Source organism: Pteropus medius, unplaced genomic scaffold, assembly GCF_902729225.1.
Source record: "Pteropus medius unplaced genomic scaffold, Ma_sr-lr_union100, whole genome shotgun sequence".
In the NCBI taxonomy this organism is placed as follows: domain Eukaryota; kingdom Metazoa; phylum Chordata; class Mammalia; order Chiroptera; family Pteropodidae; genus Pteropus; species Pteropus medius.
The window spans coordinates 14002301-14019766 of NW_024349797.1; the positions used below are offsets into that span (position 1 = coordinate 14002301).

At 42.5% G+C, this 17466-nt stretch overlaps 1 protein-coding gene across 5 annotated transcripts in view; it reads left to right on the forward strand.

The window, feature by feature from the left end:
• TDP1 (tyrosyl-DNA phosphodiesterase 1) overlaps positions 1–17466 on the forward strand; it is a 70156-nt gene that overhangs the window by 9066 nt on the left and 43624 nt on the right. For all 5 annotated transcript variants that reach the window (XR_005657570.1, XM_039884002.1, XM_039884003.1 and 2 more), the window contains exons 5-11: positions 1960–2056; positions 5006–5040; positions 9817–9909; positions 13322–13489; positions 13954–14032; positions 16017–16202; positions 16823–16871. Coding sequence is in view for 4 of the 5 variants with exons in the window: in XM_039884002.1 (XP_039739936.1) it covers positions 1960–2056; positions 5006–5040; positions 9817–9909; positions 13322–13489; positions 13954–14032; positions 16017–16202; positions 16823–16871 (707 nt within the window). In the remaining variant the exon portion in view is untranslated. The remainder of the gene's footprint in view (positions 1–1959; positions 2057–5005; positions 5041–9816; positions 9910–13321; positions 13490–13953; positions 14033–16016; positions 16203–16822; positions 16872–17466) is intronic.

Sequence of the window (17466 nt, forward strand, 5' to 3'; positions counted from 1 at the left end):
TAAAATGAGGTCATTAGGGTGGGTCTTTATCTATTACGACTGGTGTCCTTATAAGAAGGGAAAATTTGGACACAGACACATGTAGCGTGAAGACACAGGGAGAAGAACATCATCTACTAGTCAGGGGACCACCGAGGCTCCCAGGAGCTGGGGGAGAGGCCTGCAACAGGTCCCAGAAGGAGCCAGCTCTGCCGATGCCTTGGTCTCAGGCTTTGTGCTTCCAGAACTGTGAGACAAAAATATCCCTGTTTCTTAAGCCACCTGGTTTGTAGTACTTTGTGATGGCAGCCCCAGCAAACTAGCTCAGTACCCAGTGGACCGTCAGTAACTGTCACCAAGGGTCAGAAGAGTCCTGTCCTGCCCTTCCCACCACCCACTCATTGTTGACTGCACCTTGGAAATCCAGCAGAAGCACTGGAAGGAGAGCAGTGACGTAAATGTCAAGGTAACATCCAGAACTTATGTGGAGACAAACTCAGATCGAAAGGGTCTGTACCTTCTTACGTCATTCAGAGGCCGCCCTGTAGTAGGGTTCTCCAGAGAAACAGAACCAACAGGAGAGACATAAAAAGGTCTCTTCATGACGGGTAATTGGCTCAAGCAGGAGGAGAACAAATCGTCTCTTCACTTTGTGTTCCACCCAGGCCGTCTGCAGTTGGACACCCACTCACCTCGGGGAGGGCTGTCTGCTTTGCTGTGTCTGCCAGTTCAAATGCTGGTCTCAACTGGAAACCTCTCTCACAGACAGACACACACAGACGTAATGTTTTTACCAGGGTGCCCCTTGGCCCAGTCGAGGTGACCCATAAAATTAACCATGACCCACTGCCTTTTTGTGGTAGTTTCCAGAACCAATAAATTTGAAAAAATTCATGCAGACTTCCACTTCTGTCAATAATGTTTCATCTTTTATTTTTTGAAAAGTCTTGACGATCTGGTAATGCTAATCGTTTCTAGGTGATAGATGCTTGAGTGTCTCTTACATTATTCTCTGTACTGGTTTTCTAGTTGTAAAACAAAATAATTTTCCAAATAGAAAAAAGTTGCGAAGACACATTTCTTAGTTTTCTTTGACCTAAAGTGTTAGAATAAAACTCTTGGGCATTAGGTAGCTAGGTATTTGTGCCAGAAGTGCATTTTCTATAATGTTTCTTTTCAGTTGAGTGTTGTCCCTGCATGTATGCTAGAGAATCATTCTGCACTGTGATTGATAAATGTGGAAGTGGCTACATTTGTTCATCTCGATTGTTCTTTGGAGAAAAATCCAATTTTTGTTTTGTTGGGAACACTTGTGAAGGTTTATTGATTTCTAAGGATTATCTTGCTTTGAATTAACTGAAGAAGATCACGGTTCCCTTAACAGCCTTTTAAATCTATTCCTAGAGTCTTTTTATGATATCTTTTAGGAATTAAAAAATATAGCATTTTCAATGTACCTTGGACTCTGTATCACTGAATTATAACCTTACTTATTAATGAGTCTGCGTTGTACCATGGGCCAGAGTTCCTGCTTGTGGCCTGGGGAGTCTGGTGCAGTGCCTGGCACACAGTAGGAGCTTGGCGAACATAGGCCTAGTAAGGTAATCCATTGCTTGGTCCAAAGGAAAGAACAGAGCAGCATGCTATACAATAGTAATTGTATATCTTTTAATCTGTCTCAATTCAGGCATATTAACACAGAGCTAACGGTGCCCTTTGGGACCAAAGAAGAAAATTCATTACTCAAGGACTTTCTTGAGTCACAACCCCTCTCGGTTGCAGTAGAGCTTTAGGATTAGGCCACACAGCACCATTGTAAATGTAACTGGTTAGTAAATGAAGATTAACTGATCACGGCTATGTGTTAGCCCTGTACTCAGGCACCACGAAGGCCAGAAGCACATGTCGGGTGATGAAAGAGTGAGCATTCCTTCACTAGGCAGGAGTCCAACTTTATCAAATACTTCTGATCTTTTTCAGGAAGAAACCAATCCTGCTTGTGCATGGCGATAAACGGGAAGCCAAGGCTCACTTACACGCCGAGGCAAAGCCTTATGGAAACATTTCCCTTTGCCAGGTAAGCTGCTTATTGTCATTTGAGATCATGCTCAGTCTGAAGGATGGAAGGGAATTTAGACATTTAGTCTATCCACTTGCCTAGTGCAGGAATCCTCTCTCTGGCATCCCCAACACGTATTTGTCTAGCCTTGGCTCAAATGCTTCCTGAGATAGCCCATCCTATTTGTGAGTAGCCCTGTGGTTAGAAAGATTATTCTTTATGTTGACCTGATATCTCTGCATTAGGATTCCTTGGAGAAACAGTCAATGATGTGTGTGTGTGTGTGTGTGTGCGTGTGTGCGCGTGCATGCGTATGTGTGTGCGTATGCACACGCATATGTACGTAGAGAAATTTATTTCCTAAGAATTGGTTCACGTGGTTGTGGGGGCTGCTAGCAATCCAAAATCCACAGGATAAGCCAACAGACTGGAGACCTGGGGACGAGTTGATATTGCACTTTGAGACCACAGGCAGTCTGTAGATTGCATTTCCTCTTCCTTGAAGAAGTCGGTGTTTATTCTCTTAAGGTCTTCAACTGATTGGACAAGGCCCACCTACATTCTGGAGGGTAATCTGCTTTGCTCAAAGTCTACCGATGTAAATGTTAATCTCATCTAAAAACATACCTATAGTGCAACATCTAACCAAATATCTGGATACTGTTGCTTAGCCAAGTTAACATATAAAATTAGCCATCACAGTCTTCCTCTTTGTAACTCCCACACATTTGGTCGTAATTTTTCCCCTCTGGAGCCACATAGAATAATTCTCCCTGCATGCACCAGTGATTCTTATGTTTGAAGTCATCTCCCTTGGGTTTCTCACTTTCTTCAGTTGTTTCCAATGTAACATGGATTTCCTATCTTTTTCCAACCTCTGGCCCTCCTCCAGTTAGTCAGCGTGCCTCTCAAAACCTAGGTTTCAGCGCCCTGATTTAACCACTGCACTTTATATAGTTGGAGTTTGAAAGCATTCCTTTTCCCAACCTGTTCGTGGCTGGCCTTCCACACAGACATGCCTTCACTTAGCCGTTGCCAAAGATCCCACTGCTTTGTTTTAGTTACTAAAAAATAGAAGAGGTTAAACTGCAGTAGGATAGCTCTCTCACCAGACCAAAAGTGGGCAGCAAATAAAACAACATAGGAGTCTGGAAAATCAGTGGCTGAATCAGTAGAAATCATGTCTTTCAAATACTAACTACCTGTAGGGGAGACGGTGATGTGCCTGGTAGCATGCCCCAGGCCCGCCAGTAGAGGGCAAAAGGAGCCGCTGTCTTCCAGACTGGTGCACAGAGCCGTTCAGAAGCTCCCAGCTCTAGTCTGAGGTGCAGGAGGAGCATGGCCCATCCTGACCTATTGAAATACCTTTATATCTTATCTGTTAGATGAATTCTTGACTTTAACATCAGTCAGGGAATCAGTAGATGCTGACATTTCTCCCATTTTGCACATACAGAACTGGAGGCCAGAGTTTGAGGCCTTCTGCTGGTCAAGGTCCAGACTGCCAACCCTCTGCATTCTAGGTGTGTCATTTTGGGCTCATCACTTAACCTCTTTAGGCCAAATTTTTTCATCTTTAAAGTGGATACTAATACTGTTCTTTATAGGGTTGTGCAAGGGATTTGGTGCACTCGCCCCCCAAAAACACCCATTAAATATTATCTGTTGACGTTATTATCATCCTTGTTTTTTGTGCTTAGGCTTGCCCAAAAGCATACAACTTAAATCAAAACTAAACTCAAAGCCAGGTCTTTTGATTATTGCTTTTTTCTGGGCTAAATATTAATTTACAGAGTGGCAGTCTTCATTCTCATTTTGTAATTTTAAAGACATGCAATACAGTTCCCCGCTCTCTCTTCTGTGGCCAGACCGCACAAATGCATGCCGCTCTGTGAGCCTCCTCCGACACTGAGTATATGAGGACAGTGAATTGTGCCACCTGTCTGTGAGCGTCCCCAAAGCAGGGCCTGTATCATGCTCACCTATGTGTTCCAATTTGCCCGTTCCTGCCCGCCAGCAACAGATCCACCCGTCCGTCATGTGGTTGGGGGCAGGGTAGCAGTGCTTCATTTGCAGAATACTTGCCCCAGGCAGGCCCCTTTCCTAAGCACTTCAAATACTTTTTCTCATTTTCTCCTAACAGTAGCTCTCTGAATCCCCTAACAGCACCCTCATTTTAAAGAGGAGAAAGGCAAAGCACAGAGTTTTAAATTTTTTTTCAAAGTCATGCGAAGTCGTGAAGCTGGGATTTGTGCTTTTTTAACTGCTTATTTAGATATTTCTATTTTGACTGACTCTTCATAGCCTGCATCTTGAGCATATTCTGCTTAACCAAGGTCTTGCTCTAGTGGGTGTTAGATAAAATGTTTTAATTCTCCACCCTTCCCCCATTTGTTCGTAAAAGTATCATTTTGTAGCACAAAAATGGGTTTAATATGTTCTTTATTTTCAGCACTTGCTATGTTATTAATGTAAAAAAAACTTGTTTTGACATCATAATATGAGTCTTTTTGCTGCAACCACATTTAATGTTTCTTTTAAATATGCTCCGAAAACTTTTTGCATATATTTTCAGTATAAGCCAAATATCTCATTTTATAATTTTGCATAGGGTGTCATTTGTTTTTATTAGTTTTTTGACAACTAAAGAAATTAGGCTTCTCTGCTTCTAATTACTCTATTTAAAAATTAAATTACTCTAATTAAAAATGCAGTATGTATTGAATCATGTGGGGTAAGTTTTTTAAAAAATGAGCCTCACTGGATGCTAGTATAAAAACTTTATTGTCAATCAAGGGCTTGTCCACTAGAGGGCAGTAAAAGCAGTGGGGAAAAAAAAAAAACCAAGTTGAATCTTTTCTAATTTCCAATAGGTAGGGATATTACTGAGTTGTTTTTTTGTTGTGTTTTTTTTGTTTGTTTGTTTGTGTTTTTTGAGTGAGTGACTTGACTTCTTTTTCATCCTAGGCAAAGCTGGAAATTGCATTTGGAACACACCACACGTAAGCAATTTTTATGAAATGGGGGAGGATATGATTTTAATAGACCAAAGGCCACTATCCAGAAGATGCCCTTATAAGAACTCACACATGATGATTTCACTGGGGGAAGAAAGCTATCAGTAAGGAAGGAGAGGAAGCAGAGTTGTTTTCCAATAGTCTAAGACAGAGTACTGGGATCCGGCTTTCAACATGAAAATGCAAGTCTGTGATGTGGTTTCTGCTTTCTGTTCGGCACGTTCCCTACAAGAGAATAGACCGGTTGTGTGGGCCGTGGGTATGGATGACAGTGTGTGTGTTAGCCACGTGCCCGTGGATTCCACAACTTTGAAGACAATGGTGTGATTTTTTTTTTTTTTTTAATAAGATTCTGAGTTGCATCAAATAGAATACTGTTAGGTCAGCTCCATGCTGTGATTGAAAGAAAAACTTTTTCACAAAAAGTTGTCAGCCTGAGAGGCTGATGCCTGTCCCTGCTTACGACAGCTCAGAAATTTCTTGTAGAATAATTTTCTGAGACACTGCAAACATCAGACAGGAAGAGCCTTCCTACTGCTTCCTACTTGACACATCACACCCGATTGTCAACTTGACTCCCAATTTAGGTTAGTTTTACAGACATTTTTACTGAGCCCTTTTATGTAATTGTTCTATAAATGAGAAAAGGGATGATAGGGCTCTCCACATTTCATTATTTTTATAAATCAAATTTTCTCTAGAAAGGATTTGTGAAAAGAATATGCCAAAGCCTCGTTTTTCTCCTAGGCCAGCAGTGGGAATGGGTAGCTGGCTGCCTCAGGCATGTTCCCTCAGGTATCTGTCTGTAGGGCAACAAGGGATCTGGGGATAGGGGGTTCTCCTGAGTCTAGCTGTGACTGCTGTTTTTCTGATATTACTGTGGCCTAAACTCAGGGCATACATTCTCCTTTCTCGTTGAACACTTAAAACTATTTTGTCAATCTTCTTTTAAAAGGAACTGGAGCAGAAAGAGTTGAGCCGTTTTGTAAAAGGATACCCATCAAATTTATATTACCTGGTCTTAGATGCTCCTGAGTAAATGCTGCAGTGTTTACCAACCATCTTTAATTGGTCGCTTTAGTCTCACAGGGGACAAAATAGAGTTTGTCGATGGTTGAGAGTGAACTCAAGCACCTAGCTGCGATATAAATGAATTATTTTGTACATAGCACCGAACTAATTTCGGCAGAAAATACAAAATGGCATTGAATAAGGCAGCTCAGCATCTCAGGGTTCCCCTAGCTGCATCACAGGAGACACTGATGGGTGGCACTAGTCAACCTGCCATGGGTAGGCCTTCCACCAGTATAGGATGACCCCAGATGAATCCTTGTCCCCGACCCGTAGCTGGAACCCTAGCATAAATACCTTACCGATTCTAAAATACATTCAGAAGTCCTGTCTTTTATTTGGGTCCTGGGCATAGACCACCGGTGCCGGATTCCTGTGCTGGCCACACATCCTGTGCCAGCAGTCATTTCCTGGGCAAAGTCACACTGTGCACTTAATGTGCTGGCAAGTAGGGAAGCCTGTCCCTTTGTCCTGGGAGGGACTGAGTATGCTGAGCCTGGTCAAGATCTAACACCATGATGCTCGATGGAGCCTAGAGGGGCTATCCTTTTTTTAATGCTTTTCAAAAATTTATTTGGTCCTTCCTTTTCATCTTATAGACCAGAGACCTCCAGTAGACATGCCGTTTTCCTCAGGATAGTGTTGGAAATAGTACTAGAACCCATTTATTTTAACTTGTTTTATTTTTGTTTTCCTTACGGCCGAAATGGACTCACTGTTTCCTTTGGTCCCCCAGACAAACACGCGTGCGTGCGCACGCGCATACACACACACACACACACACACACACACACACAAACACACAAACACATAAATATACCACCCCTAACATATACACTTTGCAGGTTAAACCCAACAGTTCTGCATTCGGAGCTACAATAGAACTGTTCTCAACCACATAGTATGTGTAGTTTACGTTTTGTTAAAATGCCAGGGTCTTGTAGGAGATCGAACTCGTATCTTGAAATGACTTCCAGTTGCTCGTTTTAAAACGTTTTAAGCATTATTCATTAAATATGTATTATATCCTTGAGACACACAGCTCTAGGGTTTTGAGACATAATAGTTTTTGAGATATAACAGTTTTTGTTCTTATAGCTTTTTGTCTTTTGGTGAGTGAGGCAAGACAAACGTATGAATTAGAAAAGGAGGAAAACCTTCCAGCTCATGGTGACGGGATGTAAACTGCCTCCCTAACTGGACGGAGTGGAGCTTCCACAGTAAATAGGAAGTGGCCTTTGAGGTCGCATTCTCTTTAGCAAGCACGCGTGGACTGCGCGCTCTGCGCAGAGCACCTGGAAACGACGGGGTGCAGCCCTGCCCTCCAGGAGCCCCCTAGCCCTGTCGGTCCGTCCACTCTGCCCTGCCCGTGTTTCCGTGGGTCTGTCTAGCCGTGCTTTAGAGTTCTAAAGCTTTCCCGTTTCCTCCGGAGCTGGGAGCAGAGTTAGCTCCGATGGCCCTGAGCATCCTAGAAGGGGAGGAGGGAAGCTAAAGCAGTTCAAAGTCCAGTGTCCCCGTTTAACGGAGAGCCCGGTGAACTAACGGGGACGACCACAGGATGGGCGGGGCATGCCCCTCCGCGCTGCCATGTGTCGTCCTCTCACTTAGACCACACGGTCCCCACCTCGCCCACTCCTGCCCCCGCCATCAGGTGGAAAGTACGCGGCCGTGTCCAGCTCTGCAGAAGCCATGCGCAGTGAGATGCTCTCGGCGCCAGGAAGCTGTTCCTCCCGCTCGTTTTGTGACCTGGATTCCCATGGCCTCTCCCAGCCATAGATTTCTGTAGCTGGCAATGGGAGTGATGACACCTTCTCTGGATTTCTGTGGGGTTTTAGCATGCTGGCATACTATAGAGCTTCTAGAACAGCGCCTGGCTCCCGGGTGGCCTGGAGACGTTGCTTTTCCTTCTCCCTACACAAAAATAGCTTCACATTTGGGAAGTGTCCCTTTTGCTGCCCCCATAGCTCAACAGATAATGTGTAGGTCGGCATTCTTCAAGGGAGACCCCATTTCTTACCTTTCGTATCCATTTTTTATTGTGACCTTATTGGCACATGCCATCTTGTCTGTGAAAGGATTAATATGACTCCCCATAGATTAGTTCGCAGTTCTGTTTTTGATAGGATTCACTGGCATTAGTGTGGGATTTTCCCGATAATTGATGCTTTGATTAATGGAAATATTTGTAAAACTCATATCATGAATTCATAACTGGCTTATTCTTAATTACAATCAGCTGCTAATTTGGTAACTGTGTATATAAATTTGCCCAGATTTCAAGGCGCACATGTCATAAATGGAAACAAGATTGACTCAACAGCTGTCATTTCTCCAGCTTTGCATTAATTTACTGTTTGCCAGCTTGGGTTAAATTCTCGTTTTGGCAAGAGCTAAACCTTATTCTTTTCTAAAGCTTTTGATGCTAACGCTATCCTATCCGAATAGTATCCACACTGTCGTTTATTTGAGAGAACCCACAGGTTCACTTCTTTCCCTGCGTGTAAACTGATTTACATAAGTATTAAGTAGCATTGTGGCCTCAATGGAAACAGTAAGTCAAGACAGAGTTACTGCCTGGAGGAGTGAATATCTGTCTAGCTGGGGAGAGAGAACTTAGATTCCTGAAATAATTAGAAAACAATCAGGGGGCCAAAAATTACCCAAAAGTAGATTACAAAATAAAGCAAGGCATTGAAGGAGTGAGGGGAATACGTGAGGGTATTTTCCATCTAACAAAATGCATACCGTATGTCATTCTCACAGCAACTCCAAGGTAAGCAAAGGGTTGATCCTTCAGGTCACAGGTGAAAAACCCAGGCTGAGGGACCCGGAATGACTTAAGGATGTTGAATGACCCAAGGAGGGTCACACGGCTTCCAGTGCTGGAGCTTAGGTCTTCCGCCTTGAAAAGGAAAACTCTTATATCCTATTCCCTCTCTCACTGGAATTAAAATAAGAGAAATATGTCTGATGACTAGAGGCCTGAGGAAGACCCATGGGAGAGAGAGGACTCAACTAGGTCTGATTTGAGTTAATGGAGAGGAAAAGGGAAGAGTGACCTCAAGCCCAGGTGTGTGCTGGTGATAAGTGTGGCATCCGTGGATTATGAAAATGAAGCCTCTTTCAACCTTTTTTTTTAAACTGCAACCCAAAATGATAAATACGGTTGACATTTCAGTCTACCGCACACGTCCACACTTCTGTGCCAGAAGAAGTTTCACGAACCAGTATTGAACTTAAATATATGCAGTGTGCTCTTGACTTTCCAATTTATTCTATATTGCAGTTTTGTTTAAATGCTAGTAATGATACAGCAAGAGGTTGTGACCATACTTTGAAAAACACTGGACCCATTGCCCTTAAAGTAACAGATGATGCTGAGAAGACAATACGGGGCCACACTAGAGGGGAGGGGTCTGAGGTGCCGGGACTGGCCCTGTGGACAGGCCAGGGCGAAAGTTCATGGACCACCAAGTACTCGGAAGCATTTTGGAAGTCGGTGCCTTACCTATCACTTAAGCAGACTTTGATAATGATGATGCATAGGAGAAAGGAAGATTATAGGTATAAAAAGTTTGGGTAATATAAGGGTTTGAAGCATTCCTTTAGCTATGACATTTGCATTTGAAAGATGTTACATGTTTGGAAAGTACCGTTAATGCTTTTTGATGTCTATTCTGTTTTTTGCAGGAAGATGATGCTACTGCTGTATGAAGAAGGCCTCCGGGTCGTCATACACACCTCCAACCTCATCCGTGCTGACTGGCACCAGAAAACGCAAGGGTTTGTGGGGTTCTGTTCACTTCACAGCCGTGGCTGAGTGCTGAGAAAGGGCAAAAGCCAGAACGTTTGCTTTAGTCTTTTTTTCTCATGTTTTTATTGTGAAAAACCCACACACGTGGCATAGGAAAGACATATATGCAGGAGAAATGATAGTGTTTTTTAACCCCTCCCACCCTCAATTCTTCTCTCTCGAGGTAGCAGTGTTAACAGTTTAGGACATCCACAACTGTCTCTATTACACATGTAAACATAGGTAAATATATTCACACAGTAGTTTTTCCCCTGCTTTTTACAAAACGGGATCATACTCTACAGCCAAGTACATCCAAGTCATCGAGGCAGGAAAGAAGATGCAAAACGAAAGGTCTGAACCCATTATCTTTTCAGTAAGACCCACCAGATAACCTTCTCTGTCTCCGCTTAGCCCTGCACCCACATGTGCTCCTGCTTGCCACTTCCCTGCAGGTATCAAAGGACAGCTTGGGGGTTAATCATATGCCAAAGATGTCCCCTCACCCCCAGTCAGTTTAGTTTCCCATAAAACAAATCTACACTGGTGTCTTCGTCAAGTCTTTAGTATGTTCATAGGGTTGTGACTCTCCAAGAGAACTAGAGTGAAGGTTTTTCATGCTTTGTTTTTCTTACCATTTGTCCTTGGTGCACACGTGTTAGATATAGTTTTTGATCCCTCCCTTCACTTTTTTTTAAGAGGGTTCGTGAGTGATTTGAGGGATTTGCTCAAATCAAGTTTTAACTTGATCTTAGGGATGTGAGAGATTTGCTCAAATCAAGTTTTAACCATCATTCTGTCTCCTGGTAAGCCCTTCATGACTAGCTTTCATTTACCTTTCTTTCATTTAAGCCATTTTGTGTAAGGTTAGTTGCTGGTTAACAGCCTCCTGTGTTAAAGGAAACTCGAGCAGGCCCTAGCACGCTTTCAGGGTCCAAGTATCTCCCACGGTCATCCTCCCCCGCGGACCCGCCCCCGTTTCATGGCGCAGCCTGGGCTGGAACCCTTCATTCGGGGAGCATTAGTTCTGACGGAGCCCAAGTCCCACCTTTGGTTGAGCTAAAACATAGAGCCTTCCAGCCCCCACGCACTGGGCCTGCTTTGACCGGAGTGTGCGTGTGGAATCATCATCTCTATTCCTTAAGACAGCCCTTCTGAGTTTAAAAAACGAGTTTTCCCTGAGCCTGACATCCCTTGTTCTCTGACTGCAAGCCCCCTGCCCTCTCCCTGAAAGTTTTCCTTAAAACATGCCCTAGTTTGAGCATCCCACTTAAAATATGCTTCTCAAAATGCACTCAGTTCAGGGCCGAGCGGATTGGGACTCTGAACCTACTGAGTTTCCGGTTGATGCCTTTGCTTTCCTCTCGAGCTTCCATGCCCAGGGTTGGGTTCTGAGCCTCTGGCTTCTGTGTAGCCCCATCTAAAAAGGAAAGGGGATTAATCATCTTTTCTTAGGGAAACAGCGATTTATGTAACTAACTGGATTATCAAGTTGGCACTGTCTTATGTGGCTCATGATCCCCACCCGTGGCCTCCTGCTCCTTCTGGAGTGGAAAGCATGAGTTTATAGGCAGCCATGCTTCCTTAGGCTTCTCTGGAGTACAGCTGTGGGGGAGGGGGTTAGGGGAAAGGGCTCGGGTTGTAATGTTTTTCTTTATTTAAAAAACTTTAAGTTGTTTAAAAAAGTATTGACCAGGTAGTAGCTTCACCTGGTTTAAAACTCAAAAAGTACCAAGGGTATGAAATCTCCCTCCAACATCCTTTTGCAGCCCCCAGAGTAGGGCACTGTTATCTCCCAGTTAGTCTCGATTCTTCTCTTTCTGCTATTTTGCAGACTCGTGTTATGGGTTCTAATTTTTTAAAAAACCTTTAAAGGCATTTCTTCTGTGTGATCTTCATAGTTATCTGCCATGGCTGCTCATCCTTTTCCGCTCTCCAGCCATCTTCTCAGCTGCTACTTGGTCCACCTGTTAATTTCTCACTTTTAGAATGATTTGGCCCACCTTGGTCATTTCCTCATTTTGCGAAGGGTTAAAAATGCCTCCCGGTTTCCATAGTCATCGTCTGTCCTCTTCTTCATCCAGAACCTCTCTTGTGAGTGAACCAGCAGTGCAGTGGGAGGGAGGCCTTCACATCTGTCCAGCTCCATACACAGAGGCAGAGGCTCAGACAGGTTACTGGGCTTGCCCGAAATGACACAGCCAGTTAGATCTGGGTTCAGAGCCTGGGCTTCAGGCTTCGTCACGCTGTGTCGTTAACTCCTTTTGCAAGGGGTCTCCTCAAGGTGAGAAGGGAGAGTATGACATGTCACCCTGTCAAAAACATGTACAAAGATCAGAAGACACGCAGCTGGCGTCATGGGTTTCTGGATGCTTCCTGCCTTGATGGCTTTTGTCTCGCCAGTCTTTGAGGGCCACCAGGTGAAAAGCAGAATTCGGCAGTTTCTGTTTTGGCTTAATGGGTAGGACTGTGGGGGAAGTAGCCACAGAAGGGACCAAAGGCAGTGACAAGTTAGACCTCCCGAATGCTTCCTTAAGCTGGTCACTGCCTGTTCATACATCGTGTGCATCTGTCACAGCCCTATGAGTCAGGACTGTTAACTCAACTTTGCAGTTGAAGAAACTGAGCATAAGAGATTTGAAACTACATTTTTTTGTCTACCATGGAGCAGTTCATAGAAGGATTGAGTTTAGATATAGTTTTTCATTTGTGGATATAATATAGAAGTTTTGGCAAAGTGCATTGTTTTCCTTTGGGGAGAACTGACGAAATGAAAGATGTCTTTAATATTTTGTGTACTGTATTATTTGAAAGTCTGAGGTTAGTGTTAATTTAATATTATTAAATGTGGTATATACTCATTCCAGACACCAGAAAAGTATAGGATATGAAAATATCTCAAACTGTTATAGCACATATATCGTGAAAATCAGTTTGTTTATTGGAAATAGATTTACGCGCATATTTTTCTTAGTATAGATAACTTTTATTCTTTTCCATTTAGCTAAATAGCTACACTGACATAGTCGTGGGCAAAAGCTTGCTACAGGTGGCGTAACAGTTGAAATTAGAACTATTAACTGTTGTCATCACATCTCAGAAAGCAATATAGAGGGTGAGGTAGGAAGAGAGAAGGTGTGGTGAATGAGAAGGGGTTGGATCAAGAGAGCTGGGCAGAGGCTAGATCTCACTGGGTCTTAAGTTCACGGTGAGGTGTTCAAAAATAATTCCGAATATGATGGAAGCTATTTGGTGTGATCAGATTTATGTTTCATAAGGGTCACTCGACTGAACACATAAAGATAGATAGTGAGAATTCACCTCTTCCTTAGGGCGAGCGCATAATCAGTACAGAGATATCATGGCGATCCGTTGCATTCCCATTACTTTTTCCCATTCCAGAATATGGTTGAGCCCCTTATACCCACGAATTGCCCCTGGAACCAACACATCCGGAGAATCAACAACACATTTTAAAGCTGATCTCGTCGGCTACTTGATGGCTTATAATGCTCCTGCTCTCAAGGAGTGGATAGACGTCATCCACGAGCACGATCTCTCTGAAACAAAGTATGTGTCATCTTAGCAAGTTGGGGTGCTTACAGTAAGTCAGTACCTTAAGAGGTGCACGAGGTCTGGAATGCAGGGGTCTTGGAAAGAGGCTGGATGATGTTCGGCCATCCTTCATGACATGATGAAGCAGAAGGTTCTGTCACTATCGTCACCTCCTGGTTCTCAGCCACTGAAGTGGAGGCCAGGAAATCTTCCCACTTACTCTAAGCCCTCTGCTGGCATATTCTTAAAATTAATGAGGTCTTTGCCTGGCACCTTACGCCTTACAGGTCTTCCACCATTAGTTGATGTGCTTAAAAATGAGTTTAAGTATCAATTACTTCTCTGAGGAAGCATCTTTAAAAAATGGGTTAGCTCTTCGATTATATCCTGGTTACATAAGTTTTCATGTGTATTTTCTGATTTTTGGGTCTACAATTCATCACTATGTTCTGTATAACTTACATTTTATTTCTCTTTAGCGTTTACCTCATTGGATCAACCCCGGGACGCTTTCAAGGAAGTCAGAAAGATAATTGGGGACATTTTAGGCTTAGGAAGGTATGAGAATTTTTACTATTTTAACATTAAAAAAAAATTGAATTTATACTCTCCTTTTTCATTTATAATTGTTTATTTTGATGGCAGCATCACAATATCTCTAGCACAGTTCTGGGTGAGTGGAATAGTAGGCACATGATAAAGCGATTGTCTAATTATAGTTTTCAGTAATTTTTAATGTTTTCTATAGGTGTATAGACTGTTCTTTATGGCAAAAGTATATGGACTTTGAGTTTTATATTGTAATAAAGAGAGATTTCACATTCATACAAATATTTTGTAACTTTTGATCGTCATATCAAGGACTTGTAACATACAAATTCAACAAAAAATAGAAAATCGTGTCAAGTAGACTACAATTGAGCTATATTGTGTTTTGTGTACTGAACAAAAGCCCTTAAGAGAATTGTTACTACAAAAGTGACATTTGTAGCTGGTATGAAAATAACAAAGAAAGGTCTTTAACAAAATAAAACAACAAGCAAATTAAAGATTAAGGTTTTCTTCATCTCCTTTTAAGAGACAGTATGCTGACCTTACAAAATTTCCTAAAGTGCCTTTCTTAAAAGCCTTACCTTTTTTCCTGTATTTACATTATGTAAGAACTCCCCTTGGTTAATGAAATTTTAAATTTTTTTAAAAATGAGATCACAGCTGAAAGCAGGTAGGATCTTGAAGCCAACAGCTTCATGTCTTGACTTAGAAAGTAGAGCACTGTGGCTGAGTGCACAGCTTTGCAGGCAGATGCCCAGACCTGGGTTCAAACCTTGACCTTTATTTACAGGTCACATGACTGTGGCTTGCTCCTCAACCTGCCTTTCATGTCGTCTATAAAATGGGCCTATTAATACTGCTTCGGTCACAGAATTGTGTAAGGATTAAACGAAATAGCAAATGCAAGGCACATGCTGAGTATTCAGTAAGCGTAGTGTTTATGTGTGGATGGGTGGTGTAGACCGGCTAAGTAATGGCACATGCTGTGTAGGATCACAACCTTACTGAAAGTTGAATAGCATCTTAAAGTTTTAAAACCACTTTTCACAGACAGTCACTCGTGTTGCATCACAAGCACCTTCCAGGGATGACGGGTGATCAGACTTCAGTGAGGTGGACATGGAAGCACAGGGTCATGCAGCTGATTGGGGCCGAGCACCGGAATAGACACCAGGTCTTGTAGTTGTCGGTTCAGTCTTGTTTCCGACACCATGCTGCACCCAGGTGGAAGGCGAGAATTAGTTGGGCTTTTGGGTAAGAGTATGTATAAAAATGCCTAAGCTGTGTTAAGTAATACATATTAAACTAAACAGTAGCTCAGTCAGAATATGAGCTCCACTGGGGCAGGAACTGCGGCTGCTTTTTCGTGCTGTCTCCAGCCTCTAGGTAGACACTCTGTACATGTTTAAGTGCGTAAATTTCCAAACGTTTTCTGAATTGTTTCTGCAGCTTTACGTATCAAAGCAGGAAATGCAGATCAGTCTTCTGTGCTTAAGGCAGTGTGTATCTATACGTAAATATATTCTCTTATTTTAAGAGCCTCAGAGCTGCCTGGAGCCCAAGCGTTAAACCTCTTTCAAATGAGAGTCAAAATATATAGTAGTTTGACCTTCAATGTATTGTGTAGGTATATTAAACAATTATGATTTCAAGGCAAAAATCTAAAATTATAAGGTAGGTTAGTGGTTTATCTGACATTCCTACTAAAAGGGATCTTTAAAAAAAATGTTTTATTCGATTTTGCTTTCAGCACAAATCAATTGTGGCAGAAGAGGACATCTATCCACTTGCTCCATTAAAATATTTGTAGAATTTAAAAAATATTTTCCAAAGAAGAGAAAAATGTATATACATGGGTATGGAATTAATCACTAACGTTTTCAGCATTGTTCGTTAATTAGGAAATCCAAGGGCAGAAAACCGTGTTCTGAGTCATTCCAGCATTTCTGATCACGTGTGAGTGACTAGCGTTCACTGTGTTCTTTCACAGCTTCTGAAAGAACATGCCTCGTCCATGCCCAAAGCAGAGTCTTGGCCAGTAGTCGGTCAGTTTTCAAGCATTGGCTCCATGGGGGCCGACGAATCGAAATGGTTGTGTTCTGAGTTTAAAGAGACCTTGGCGACGCTGGGGAGGGAAAGCAAGACCCCAGGGAAGAGCGCCGTGCCCCTTCATTTGGTGAGTGCTCTGCCTCCTGGAGTTAGTCATGCGTGTTCTCCAGTCCAGGAGAGGAATGGAGACTCCTTCCTCCTTGCCATAGAGAGACGCTGTATTCAGTGATTTGGGGGCGGAAACCGCAGTTACAGTATCATCACTTGTGATCAAGTGGCCCTAATAATATCCGGTGCTGGTTTAGTCAGAGCACCAATTCAGCCACGGACTAGCTTGCAGTTTCCCTTCCTTCCTCAAGTGGTCAAGCCAAGGAAAAAGGACTTGATAAAGCATTGCCGGCGGAATTATGAGCATTATTATTTAGATCCGTTTGAATCAATCATTAATTTTGCATTCAATTCAATGTTAATTTGGCATGTCAGAAGAAAAAATACTCAACATGTTATTTTTTTCATCAACTATACTTCCTGTAGTTTAATTACTAGAAGTTCCATTTTCGTTTTTTTGTTTTTTTCTCAGTAAGACGAGAACTTTTTAAAATCTAAAGTCATTTGTAAGTCTTTAAGTATTTTTAATCGAGATTTTCATTTTCAAAACACGAGTTAGCATTCCTTTTAAGAAATAGTTTTTTCAACATGGTACCCTCCAAGTTTTATTTTGTTTTTTACTTTCTTACTTATTTTTAGATCTATCCATCTGTGGAAAATGTGCGAACCAGCTTAGAAGGATATCCAGGTAACTGCTGGGGAGGCCGTCACGATTGCGTTTTTTTGTGTATATTTTCATAAATGCCTTGGTAAACTTCCTTAAAAACAAGTAATAAGAATGCCTTCCTCCTTGAGATGGGAAAAGTATGGGTTAGAAATTTGGAGATGATTTTCTCTTAACTGGATGAGAATTATGAAGATAGGTAATATCGAGCACTGGGATGTTCCCAAGATGGTGGCATGCAGTTGGGCTGTGTATACGTTACTTAATCCTCACAAGAACCCTCTGAGTGATTGTTATCCTCCCGATTTCTACCAATAAGCCTGTCCTCACCACTGCCACCAACAGATGGGCTGTCAAGACAAGAGGTCCAAATCAAACCAGCTTCCCCTGCTGTCTGCGCCTTTCCAGAGCAAATCTAACACTCCTGTCTCTGATCTCTTTCCCTGCATCCTCCCTGCCTTCTTCTGTGGTACTGTGCGGTTCTTGCAAATTTGGCTTCTCAGTACAAATATATTTAAGGTTTAGAACTTATGTTTCCACCTTTAAGATAGCCTAGTTGATATAACTAATCTCTCAAGAGCCTCATCTGTAAATACCTAGGATTATTTTGTAGATATCA